Source organism: Euprymna scolopes, chromosome 42 (genome assembly GCF_053919585.1).
Source record: "Euprymna scolopes isolate OS-2025 chromosome 42, ASM5391958v1, whole genome shotgun sequence".
NCBI lineage: Eukaryota > Metazoa > Mollusca > Cephalopoda > Sepiida > Sepiolidae > Euprymna > Euprymna scolopes.
The window spans coordinates 50,436,843-50,450,675 of record NC_136523.1 but is presented as its reverse complement, the minus strand read 5'-3'; the positions used below and the strand labels follow the sequence as shown (position 1 = coordinate 50,450,675).

At 32.9% G+C, this 13,833-nt stretch overlaps 1 protein-coding gene across 10 annotated transcripts in view; it reads right to left on the bottom strand.

Moving 5' to 3' along the window:
* Positions 1-286: 286 nt before the first annotated feature.
* LOC145267102 (C-terminal-binding protein-like) overlaps positions 287-13,833 on the bottom strand; it is a 259,066-nt gene continuing 245,519 nt past the window's right edge. For all 10 annotated transcript variants that reach the window (XM_080123111.1, XM_080123107.1, XM_080123116.1 and 7 more), the window contains 4 exons: positions 12,915-13,040; positions 10,151-10,282; positions 8,291-8,461; positions 287-691 (listed from right to left, as the gene is read on the bottom strand). In XM_080123111.1, the coding sequence (XP_079979237.1) occupies positions 462-691; positions 8,291-8,461; positions 10,151-10,282; positions 12,915-13,040 (659 nt within the window). In that variant the 3' untranslated portion in view covers positions 287-461. The remainder of the gene's footprint in view (positions 692-8,290; positions 8,462-10,150; positions 10,283-12,914; positions 13,041-13,833) is intronic.

Sequence of the window (13,833 nt, the reverse complement as noted above, 5' to 3'; positions counted from 1 at the left end):
TATTTACCCCCCCTGTTTTACTGAAGATGAAGGTGAAAAATAAGCGTACTGAACGGGAGGCGAATCAATCCATCCTTTACATACCAGAACTGCAGTTAAAGAGTTGAGACTTTTGAAAAAAAAAAAAAAAAAAAACATTCCAGCCTTCCTCCCCTTAAAAGTAAAAGTAAAGCCGGCCCAGCCCTCCCTATTTGGTAAAAAATAACAATCTGGATTCTGCCCATCACTGCTACTATCCATCCCTTTTTTTTTTTTTTTTTTTTTAAGTTTTGACTGTATACGTTGATTATTTGTAAAATGGGATTTAATTATTTTAAAACTTTATTTTGTTTTTAATTTTTTTTTTTTTTAATGATGATGATGATGATCGTAGAAATAATAACCATTTCTTTTTGCTTTCCTTTTTTTTTTTTTTTAATCTTCCTTTCTTTCTTTTTTGGAACATCATGCCACTTGGTAAACTAATGGACCTCAGAACTCTCAGCCTTAGCCATGTGATTTCCTGAATCTGGTAGGGTGCTGTGTGGTGTACTGTGGGGGGTGCTGTGAGAATGCTGTTGCACCACTGCCGGGTGAGCGTCCATTGTGGTGGAATGGACCCCCATGGCCACAGCCGCCGGGTTGAATGCATACGCTGGACCATTCACGCTATCAGGGTAGACCGTAGCTGGGAATGGATATCGAATGTTGCCTGCCAAAAAGAGAAAGAAGAATACCTTGAATAACACAAGTAGCTGACCAATGATATGGCATACATACAAACAATGCAAATGGAGGGCACCACGTCCATTTTTCTAAGAAAATTCTAGAATTGGTAGAGGAAGGGGACACTATTTTCAAAATAAATATTAGAGAAACATTGGTTTCTAAGCTAGAGAAGTTAAATTCTTGTCTTGATTTTTTTTTTTTTTTTTTTTTTTTTTAAAAAGGATCAGATTCGGTAAAATCAGAAATTTGGGGGTATTGGAATCAGAAAAATTAGTGCATATTTTCCTGATGCCAAAACCGATTGCTTTGTTTATTTTTTGGTTTTATTTAGTTTAAAATTTAATTTTCCATTGCTGCTACTAGAAGATAAAATAGATATTTGATTTTAAATTGCTGGTAAAATTAAAATGTATAGACATTTTAAAAGTATGTTTTACATTTGCAAAATTATACACATGTAATACATGGGTCTTTATGGTAATCGGAAAAGAAAATAAGATTAATCAACTCTACAACTACACATTAAAATATTTAAAAGAATCGGTAATTGTATCGGAATAGGGAAAAATATTGGAATCACCCCCATCATTAATAGGTATATATATATATATGGCATAAGCATGTTGCCATAATAGCTCTTTACACCACCAAAGTTAAGCAAGTCGGCACCTAGTCAGTACCTGATGAGTGACCATTTGGGAATACCAAGTGCTGTAGGTAATAGGACCTTGACACCGTCATGTAAGAACTGCAAAAACCTAATGTCATCATATCCTCTACTGGGGATATATGGGCAATTTATAATGCCTGTGAATTTAATATTCCTTTCAAATTTATGGAGGAAGCCAATTCAACCTGCCTCGGGTGAATTCTGTACAACAAAAAACATTACCCCCTCTCCCCCACATACACACACAACCACCACCAACCTAGGGACCAAGGGTATTCATTCATAATCTATCAAGAAAAAAAAAGGGGAGGGGAAAACAAACATGATGACTTTGGTTTATAAAAACGCACTTAAATATTAACACTTACTTGAATCATTTTAAACATAATCCCCATCTCATCCAATCTATTATATATCTATAAAAGTGAATATGTCTGTACATTTTCCTATGCAATAACTGTCAATTTTCAGTCTACAGACTCGAAATTTGATATACAGGGTACTGAGATTTGGGAAAATCTTTATAATACGTTTTTGGTCAGAAATTTGGCTGTTAAGGGGTCAAAGTTCAACGATTTGACCTTTGAGAACTCTACCAAACTCCTGACAATTTTAGGTCTAAACACTTGAAATTTTAGATATAGGTTCCTTGGACATGGATCTAACTTAATAACTTGATTTGAGCCCAAAACAATAAATGTTAAGGGGTCATAATAGGGAACAAAGTTTAAAAAATTTTTTTCACCAATATTTTTGAAAGTCATCTCTTTTCGATTGACAAGCCTTGATTTAAACCTTCGCCACTTCTAGTTCGGCGATTGACGCAACAGCAAAGAAGTTACTTTTTTTTTCACATTCTTTTCCTCCTTCACGGTACGGGTTCGAGCTTGTCTGTTTTCTACCAATTTTTTTTTTTTTTAAAGCTCAAGACATCTCCAAAAACACAGGTAACGCCGGGCACCTAGGATAGTATATATATATATATATATATTTTTGTGTGTGTGAATAGAACACCCTTATTTTTATGGGACGTATTTCTTTATTTTTATCATTGAATATTATTTTACATGCATAAAAATATACTAATCGACACGCATGTTTGTTTTGATCCTGACCTGTGCTGACGAAGGCTAAAAGCCAGAAACGTATCCATAGGTATACTTTTATGCACGTAAAATATTTAATAATATAATTGTTGTAAAGATTGGTTTCCTAGATGTAAATCCAATGAAACCATACAGTTATGAAAGAGTGCTCAATGAAGGACAAAGCATGTATATAGTCTGTTTATAATACAAACATTGGTACAGAGAGTGGTTGCCCTGTTTCAAGCATGACCACCACCTTCACTTGGTATTTTTTTTCTTTTCAAATTGTGTTCGCAAGTTACTCTTCAGGCCTGTCAAACTGTAAAAGATCTTGCCACAGTATTGCATACCGCTATTTTCAAAGTATATCTATACACACACACACACACACACAAATATTATTGATAAGTTATAAAACTATGTATCTAAAATAAGTTTAAGGATCCTAAAATTCATGCTAGAATTTGATACATGACGTAATGGATAACGTGCTAAATAATAATCAGTTCTAGGTGACGGATTCTGTACAACTGATACTAATACGATTACTTTAGGCTTCTACCCAGTCATGGCTGATGGAACGAGAGCAAGCTTCCCCATGGATTAAATACAGGGCTTTATTTTAAATTTCATACAGATTTCCAAATTTCAAAGTGCACCTGAAGATGGTCATAGGGTTACATCGGCTGAAATGTAACAATAATACTCAAGATAACAGTAGTCCGAACAATCCAAAGCAGAAAAAACACCTTAAAAGATTTAAACTGTACTTTTTTCTTTTAAATTTAAAACAAATAAAATCCAAATTTAAAACTAGTTGAAGTAATTTTTAAAGACCTCCTTCTTTCTCCCAAAAAATTTGACTGCACTAGAAAAAAAAACTTTCCTCGCATGAACGGAACTCTTAATGGCAAATCAATCCACCCATTACCAGGAGAACAAAAAACAAAGTTTGAAAAAAAAAGTTTGAAAACCAGTATGAAAAATTGAAAACGAGGCTGACAAAAACGGGGGAGGGGGGAGGGGGATATTGGTTGCAAAATTCATTTGAGATGAAATAAGCATTTAAAACTACTTAAAAAACACCAAAAAATGATGTACGTAGGTTGCAAAGTAATTTATTGGCTATGTAACATTTATTTGTTGGAAGTTTGGTGTTTTTTTTTTTTACCACTTTTTCGAATATCCGTGGATTGTAAACAAACCCACGTTTTTCAACTTTTTTTTTTTTTTTTTTTTTTTTTTTACAAACAAGACTTTATTAAAATGCAAAATGAAGGAACTTTTCATTTTAACAAAATGATTCGACCATATTAGAGCATAGATATTTATAAAATACAATTGACACCATACAACATATCTGACCTGCACAGCTGCAAAACAGTCAATAATTGAACATTAGAATACAATCCTAGCTTTAGTGTATCAGACAGAGAAAATTGCTGGCCTAACTCTACAGGCTTCTATGAAAAGCTATGTTGCTGTGCAACATATTAACTGCTATGGCAACATCATCTGAAATGCTATAAAGTGTGTCCCACATTGACAAGATGGCCCAAAGCTTTGTTGTAGGCTACTTCCGATACGGAGGGAATTAGTTCATGACAATCTGATCCCGGCTGGATGCTGCACCAACAAAATGGCAAAACAGAAAAAGAAGTCATTCATGAAACCTCCAGCATAAACTACTATGAAAAATAAGGGCACCTGTATACCCTGTGTATAACTCGGTGTTACAAGATGTAGCGATTAAAAAATAAAACGCCAGAAACTGAAGCCTGCTGCTGTTCTACCAGAGTCACAAAAAACTTTTTTAGTAGTGGAAAACATACACAAATACATCTCACACACGGCATGATCACGTTGATACATGGTTTCTCGTCAGACCATTGAAGTTAAGCAATGTTGAACATGGCTAGTACCAGTTGAGTGACCATTTGGGTGCTCTCTGCTTATCTCAGGTTTCCAGTCATCCTGAACCTCTACTTGCCACTGGTATTTAACAATGTTGACTCAGGAAAGATGTGGTTGGAGATTGCGCAACTCTTGCCACAAAAATTCCACGTGCAGGCACCCTTACAATGGGTATCCGCAGTCTGTAAAGACTGAAGGAAGCCACCATACACACACACACATATTCTGTATACATACACACACACACACACACACACATATACACACACACACTAACAGGCTACCTGGCATTGCCCAGTTTTAAAATAGGCTTTTAATATATTTTAATTAATGCAGATTTCCTATTTAATATTAGCCAATACTCTTCATTATTATATTGTGCCAAATATATAGTAGCAATTTCAAAAGTACATGGGTGCCATCAGCTAGAATTAAAACCAAAGCATTTAGCACTCCAGCCAGAGTAGTAACTGTTTGAACTATCATCAGATGGAAGATGGATAAGAAAAAGTTTAAAATGAACTTAAGCCTAGAAATGTAAATTTGTGCATGGGTAAAGCACTTTCCATCGATTTACACCTGCCAAGTCCTAATTTTTTCTTTTTTAATTTTTAACCCCTTAAACTATTTTTACTGGTTAAGTTCATAAACTAGTTTACATTAATTTTCTTCTCCCCACTTGACCAGTAAAATGAGTTACATTATATATTTCTTGTGATCTGGTCCCTCTGAATTCCAGAAAAAGAATTAATCTAGTTTGGTGGAGTATCTAGCTTCATGCTGTTTCTAGGGCAAACATCAGTTGAAGAAGGTGCACCGGTTTTTGTATGAGCCAGTGTGGGATTGACTGATTTTGTTTGGGCTTTGAATAATTTTAGGTTGGTCAGAGTTTACTCCTAGTAGGAAGTATCCTCACGAACAGGACAAAGACATCATAGACACTCGAGGACAATGTTTAGAAGACATTCAAATGACAAAAAAAAAAATGTAGAAAGTATTTACTGTGATGCAGGAATGTAATTATTCTTGTGGTATAAATTATTTTGGAAATATGAAAGAGAATTCAATAAGTACTTTTAAACCATTATTCCCATATTCCTTCATTTTGAAATATTGCCAAAAAGGAGAAAAGAGTACTTTGAAGTAAAAATTTAGATTTAAAATCTAGTGTAATATATAGAGAATAGAAGATAAATATGAAATAGCGGTAAGTTTGCAAAAATTATCCAAGAGTGAAAACGCCTGCAACTTTCTCTATGAATGAATCAAGAATTGGCCCAAGTGACTAATAAAGCAGATTTCCATATGAAAGTTTTAGTTCTATACTCCATGAAATAGGAAAAATTAAGGGCTGTGGGAGTAGACATTAGCATGGGAGCAAAAATGCCTGCGACTTCTGTACATTAATCAAACTGGCTTAAATAGGTGTTTGAACAGATTTTCACATAAAGGTTTCAGTTCTAAAGCTTTAATAGTTAATGAAGTTAGGGGAAAAATTGGCTTTATTATATAGGTAAATATATAATAGTATCTGTATATGTGTAATTATATAGTAATAAATAATAGTAATCACCTGTTTGGGTTGTAATTGGTTTAGTCCATTGCCGTCTCATTCAAGATATAAAAATGAAGTAATCTCTCTCTTTCCCCCATTGATAATACAGATCTATGAGCTAAGCACGTACATACAATGAGAACTGAAGGGATCCTTTTTAGACACGACAGAAGATGCATGGAAAAAAAAAAACAAAAAAAAAAAACATCTCCGGCAAATGAGTTCATCCTGTCCATTTCACATGATGGTCAACAGTGGATTCTGCTTTTTCAAAAAATAAAAAATAAAATAAAAAAAATACCAAACACAGAGCCATCGGTAGATAAATAAGGGTTCGTCTTAAACACGACAGGAGTGTGTTTAAAAACAGATATTTTTCGACGACTTAGAAGCACAAATGAATCATAATTGAAAACTACATCCTAAAAGAAGTGTATGAAGTGAGTCCGATGAGTCCTCGGGGGATGCGTTGGCCTCATTGCTAGTTTTGTATCTTTAACATTATACCAGTTTAGCTAGGAACCCAGACCGACTTATGAAAACAACCCTACTAGTTGCTACACAAGGACATTATACAGGTTACTCTGAAAATCATTCTAGATCCTTCATCCAGTTCTGATGTAATTTTAAGCCATATCGTTTTTGTACAGGATCTCCCATTTTTGTCTTAAAGCGATAAATTACTTTCTTTGGCTGTTGTAATTTTAGTGGTCGATCAGATTAGCCTCCACAAAAACTATGCCACAAAAACAATTTCTTGAGAAGAATTATGGTTGTGAGAACACTATAATAGACACCATTAAAAATTAATGGGCTTCACAATCGATTCTGAAACTTCACAAACTAGTGCCGACCATTTTTTAAATCAACAACAACTAAAGGAAGGCCAACTTGTTTACTATAGATTAGTATGCCAGGGTTTGGACAGATTTTACATGTCCATTTCCAAAAACTTTGAGACAAAATTCAAGTTTTTCAAAACAAAATTTGATACATAAACAATGATATAATAAACCAAAAACCTTAATTGACAACATAAACATTTTCATATTAAACAATATGCCTGTAGATGATTATATTTACATTTCCTGGTCCACTTATATTTAGCCGACCAAGTGCGATTAAATGTTATTTCCCCACCCATTGCAGATTGGTCTAAGCTGTGTTTATTTGACTTTTAAATTTTAAATTTCTAGTGTTGTGGCTACAGGAGTTATGTTACAAAACTACCCAATGTTATTATATGGAAAACATCAGATAGTTTTATGATAAAGGGATGAAACTCTTGTATCCACAATAATATATAATTTCAGAACAATGTATTTTGATTTGTTTTTAATGTTGCAACAAATTTTTACTGGACATAGAGAATAGGATCTTCAAGATATTTTCCATATTTTAAAGGATTTTCAAGATATTTTCCATATTTTAAAGGATTTTCAAGGTAATAATAGAAATAAGGCTTATTCAAGGCAAAAACCAAAATTCAAGAACTTTTCAAACTTGTGCGAACCTTTTATTCTTTGGATTATGCAGACTACAATTCTCATTTGAGATGTTTTTGTCACGTTTTGGTCAATGTAAAATTTGACCTTCGGATCTGTCATTTTGAAATTGGGAATCTTCTTGTTTCAAAACTAATGTGTTTCTTGGTTCAGTTAAAAATTCCGTATAAGCTCCTGAGATTGACAAAGTTATTAGAAAGAAATTTTGAACTTTAATTAAAATCTCAAGTATCAAGTCGTGCTCTTTGAAACCAAAGGAAAATATAAATTTTCAAACTCATTCCTGTCGAACCAAAGACCCGAATAAAAATAACAATGAATAATAAAAATTAAATTGTTTTAATAGCTCTGGCCTGTGATACAGTATTTTTGTTGATTTTTTATTTTTTTGGTTTTGTATATCTTTAATGTCTTTGATCTTGGATTTTTTTTTCTTTTCTTTTGGCAAACTTCGTTTTCATAGATTTTTTTTTCTCTTTTTTTTTTTGGCATCATTTTTTCTTTTTCTTGTAAAAAAATCTTTTTTGGCATTTCCTTTCACTTTTTCTTTTCACTTTTGTTTTTGTGCTTCATTGTTTCAGATGGTATATTTAAAAAAGAAAAAAATTATTCCTGATTGTGTCTGGGATATTGTTTTTTTTTTGTTGTTGTTGTTGAGTTTCTTTGAGAAATAATGTATATTTGAAAAATTCTTTGATGAATTTGGCCATGTGTTGAATTTTTGTATTTTTTTTTTTCTTCTAAGACCTAGATTTTTTTTAATAGTCAAGAGAGGGGAGGTAATTCACTCCGTCAATTCCTCCCCAAACCGAGGACTCATCATCCAGTTACAGGAATGAGATCTGCTTACTTGATTGAAAATATTCCTTGTTGACACAGTTGCGTAGACTGTCGGGTATCCGCCCAATAATTGCTCGCCTTATTTCCCCTGCTGCCATTTCTCGTAACTCTGAGACACTCTGATCACTGTAGAAAGCTGAGTGGGGGGTACATATCAGATTGGGACAGTCTTTCAGAGCACCTGCAAAAAGAAATAGGAAAAAAAAAAAAAAAAAAAAAGATTTTTTTCTTTAATCTACAATATAAAAATCAGTTGTATGCATCTATGTCCAGCTAAAAAAAATGACCAAGTTCAGCATTTGCCACCCCCTCCCCTTTTAGCCCCAAGGGGACGTCAAATCCTGGTGAAAATGAACAAACAGTGCAGTTTTAGGCTTTAACATATGTAAATTTGAGTTAAGTCCATCATTAGCATCCCCCCTCACCGCATTTATCCCCAAACGACCCCAAGGCCTTAACATATTTAAATTTGAGTTCAGCATCATGCAAAACTACTAAATAGACATACACAGAAAAATTTGGACAAAGATAGTAAAATAAGTCCCAAAAATGGAGTGTCTTTATTAGTCCTAAAAGAGCCCCTGGGGCACACCCAAGAGTTATCACGAAGTATAAACATTATATAGAAATAAGTTAGTTACAATTTTTCAGGAAGTTTTATAAAAATCCAAGGCATCGTTGTTTTTTTTTTTAATAATCACAAAAGTGTCAAAAAATTCCAAGACGTAGTTATTGAGAAAAGTGCAGACAGACGAATGGACAAGGGTGAATTTACAAATCCACCCTCCTTTTGGTGGAGGGACGAAAAATCTACAAAAACACCCACAAAGTTGGTATATTCACTGCGCTAAATGAATATCCTAAATATAGAAACATTTATCTTAAAATTGGTAAACGAGTTGTCTCCCTTTGATTTTGTATAAGAGGCACAAAATGTATCGTCTTTATAGATGTAAAAATTAAACAGACGTCTCTCTTACTCTCTCTCTGCGTGTGCTGAGGAAATGTTACATTGTTAATTCATTCCTTTCTTTGTCCTTATCGATATACCATCCCCAAAGTTATTTAAAGAACAAAAGTATGTTTTTCTTTACTTACTTCATAATTTAACTTAACCTAACAAAGGTTATTAATTAAATCAAAAGGAGAAACAAAAATACTTGATCAATTTAGCTGGTTTTGGAAATATGACAGATTTTTCTGTTTGATGTTTTTAAAAAAGGGTACTTGTACAATTTAATCAAGACATTAAAAAAATGAAAATATTGGACAAAAAAAAAAAAAGTTATATTATACATATCCGTTTTGACTGAAGATCTCAAAAAAAAAAAAAAAAAAAAAAAAAAAAATCACCTAATTTGATCTAGTAGTTTTTTTTTTTTTTTGTTTTTTTTTTACAGCGGAAAAACCTGTTTTTATGAAAGTGCGTTGAAGTCAGGCATTATGGAATTTTTGAACATGCCACGGGGAGATAACTCAATTTAAAGCATCAACACTCCCTCTCCCTCTTTAATACTAGCTTTTCTTCCTAAAAATTTGCTCAGTATAAAATGTTTTTGCGCTGTAAAAAAAAAAAAAAAAAACTTGATGAAATTAAGTGAAATTTTTTTTCAGATAACTTCATTTCATAACGGATACATCCAATATAACCTTTTTTTCAAGATTTTCATTTTTTAATGTCTTGATTAAACTGTACAAGTACCTTAAAAGGGTTGAATTTTAGGTTTGCACCATTGATTTTTCTTTCTCCATATTTTCAATGTACATTTTCAAAGACTTCTGAAAAAAATCAACTTCTAAGGAACAATCTAGCAATTTTCACATTTAAAAAGGTATAAAAAATAAAGAGGTGGTGAGAATTGCAACTTACTGTTTGCCATGGAAAAGGGTTCACTTTCATGAACGTCGAGAGCAGCAGCGCGGATACGTCCTTCTTTTAGAGCTGCTGCCAAAGCCAATTCATCAACCAGACCGCCTCGAGCAGTGTTGATAAGGAAAGCACCTAAAAATTGGGAATACCATGAAGAGAATTAAAATTGTTTGATTTTTTTGACAAGGGTTCAGCAACTGATGGGCTCAGAATTTATCTGGCAAAGGAGGGGCAAGATTTTCGTCAAGACTTTTTGACGTTTCTATTTTATACAAACAAAAAAATATTGAATTTCAAGTGAAACAAATGCTAGCCATGTAATTGTCATGTCTCAAACAGTAATATATCCAAAAATTACAAAAATTCTAAGGCAAAACAAATAAATTTCTGAAAGGAAGCAAAATCGCTTACTAAAAAGAGATCAGATGACAAGAGAGATAATTAAGTTCTTTTTGTTAGCCATGTGATTTACATGGCTAACATAATTCAAAATGTCGGACAAAATCATAAACTTTATCAAAAAGTTTTTCATTAATTATTATTTTTCTATCTTATCCTCCATAATTTTTGGATATGTTATTTGCAACATGACAATTACGTAGGCACCATTTCTTTTAATTGAAACTCAATATTTTTTTTTTTTTTTATTTGAAGCGAATATGAATATAGAAGTGCCAATATATGAATATAGAAGCGCAAATTTTTTGATAAAGACCAATGTTAGGCCCATAACCTAGAAGTGTAAGCCATGTTTAGTTTCAGAACAGTTTCCGGTGGTTAGTTCTAAACAAGTCCTTGAGGTGACTGGTTCTCAGTAGACAGTTCTCAAGTTGGAATTCACAGAGCAAAAGATTCTTCCCATGTTGACACTAAGAAAACATATGCGAAGTTGTTACAGAAAGATTTGCTATTTATCGAGCAATTCTGGTTTCTGATTGGTTGGTAGCAGAACTTGAATTGATTCGATTCGTCAGTTTCCTAGCAACATCGTTTATAAATGGAATCTTCCGACTGTGCGTGATCATACCCCATTATAAAAAAAAATGCAACAAAACCGAGCTATATATTTATCAGCTGATTCCCTACCTCTAGTTGTACATGCTAAAAAAGACATGGACACTAAAAAAATAAAAACATGGACTGCAAGCGATAAAGGAGGTTCATGCCCATTTTGCAGAGCTGTATTCTTCTCTAAAATTTAACCTTCTGTCCGTTTCGTCAGGAGGCAAATAAATAGGAAACTCCACTGAACTTTGGGTGCAAACCAAATAAATAGAAATAATGTACTAGTGGTTCTGTTTTTTTGTTTAAGAGATCACGGCTTATCGAAGCTCAAAGGTCACTAAAGGATAAGGGTTAGTGAGTTGGGTATACTGTGTGACAGAGTGATGATTGACTGGTGGAACTTGGGTAGGGTTCGATTATTTAAGACAGCTCAACAAGACCTTATTTACATTAGATTTGAAAACGGCCATGTTATATTAAACTGGAAGCAACCAAATGGTATTGTGTTTCACAAACAGTTCTAGGAAAGGGCGACAAAATGAAGGACAAAAAGAGAGAAACTAAATGAAGGACAAAAAGAGAGAAACTAAATGAAGGACAAAAAGAGAGAAACTAAATGAAGGACAAAAAGAGAGAAACTAAATGAAGGACAAAAAGAGAGAAACTAAATGAAGGACAAAAAGAGAGAAACTAAATGAAGGACAAAAAGAGAGAAACTAAATGAAGGACAAAAAGAGAGAAACTAAATGAAGGACAAAAAGAGAGAAACTAAATGAAGGACAAAAAGAGAGAAACTAAATGAAGGACAAAAAGAGAGAAACTAAATGAAGGACAAAAAGAGAGAAACTAAATGAAGGACAAAAAGAGAGAAACTAAATGAAGGACAAAAAGAGAGAAACTAAATGAAGGACAAAAAGAGAGAAACTAAATGAAGGACAAAAAGAGAGAAACTAAATGAAGGACAAAAAGAGAGAAACTAAATGAAGGACAAAAAGAGAGAAACTAAATGAAGGACAAAAAGAGAGAAACTAAATGAAGGACAAAAAGAGAGAAACTAAATGAAGGACAAAAAGAGAGAAACTAAATGAAGGACAAAAAGAGAGAAACTAAATGAAGGACAAAAAGAGAGAAACTAAATGAAGGACAAAAAGAGAGAAACTAAATGAAGGACAAAAAGAGAGAAACTAAATGAAGGACAAAAAGAGAGAAACTAAATGAAGGACAAAAAGAGAGAAACTAAATGAAGGACAAAAAGAGAGAAACTAAATGAAGGACAAAAAGAGAGAAACTAAATGAAGGACAAAAAGAGAGAAACTAAATGAAGGACAAAAAGAGAGAAACTAAATGAAGGACAAAAAGAGAGAAACTAAATGAAGGACAAAAAGAGAGAAACTAAATGAAGGACAAAAAGAGAGAAACTAAATGAAGGACAAAAAGAGAGAAACTAAATGAAGGACAAAAAGAGAGAAACTAAATGAAGGACAAAAAGAGAGAAACTAAATGAAGGACAAAAAGAGAGAAACTAAATGAAGGACAAAAAGAGAGAAACTAAATGAAGGACAAAAAGAGAGAAACTAAATGAAGGACAAAAAGAGAGAAACTAAATGAAGGACAAAAAGAGAGAAACTAAATGAAGGACAAAAATAAAACTAAATGAAGGACAAAAATAAAACTAAATGAAGGACAAAAATAAATAAAGTATAAATTAAAATACATTAACTTAAAATTAAGGGTGAATAATAAAGGTGAAATCACATACCGGGCCTCATCTGTTTGATGGTATAATCATTGATTAAGTGATGGTTGTGTTCATTAAGGTTACAATGGAGTGTAACGCAGTCACTCTGGAAAAGGAGATCCTGTAATGTATATACCCGTGTAATTCCTGGAAAAAAATAAATAAATAAATAAAGTTATGAAGATTGTTTCAAAAGTAAAACCTATTTTTTTTTTAAGATAGAAAATTAAAGAACTACAAAGACAGAAGTAGTTCCATTATAACTAGCAACCTATTGTCCTCCAGAACTTATTTTCTATATAGTCGCCACCATTCTCAATGCTCCTTTGCCAGGAATTCAATAAAATCTCTACTTCTTACCCACATCCATGATTCTTAGAGTCTCACACCATCAATATCTGCAACAGATGAAATTTTCAGGTCGTGAATGCATAAGTTCAGCCATCATAATTCAATTTGCAATCCCCTCTGATCCATTCTCGTGGAATAAGAATAGGAGTTATTACTTTTGGAATGCCCCTTGTATATATGATCTTCCAACAAACTTGAAAGCATTCAATACACAAGCGTAGTAGAATTACAGGTAAGTTGATATGTAACTTTTTTTGCTTATACACACACTAACAGGCTGCCCAACCATAAAGTACACTTAATATATTTTGATAAATGCAGATTTTGTATGTTTTCTTATAGATTATATTAGACCCAATATATAGTAAGGATTAAAAAAAAAAAAAAAAAGTGACTCGTGCACCACCACTAAGAATCGACACTTAACCGTCTAGCTTATGATTTACTTTTTCCTGTGACATTAATGCCTGACCTATGAAGACACGTTTGCTGCAAGGCTAAAAATTAAAACATGTACCAATAGCTATTACGTTATGCATGCATATTCATAATGCAGTCATTTGACCATCAACTGGCAAATTTTTTTTTT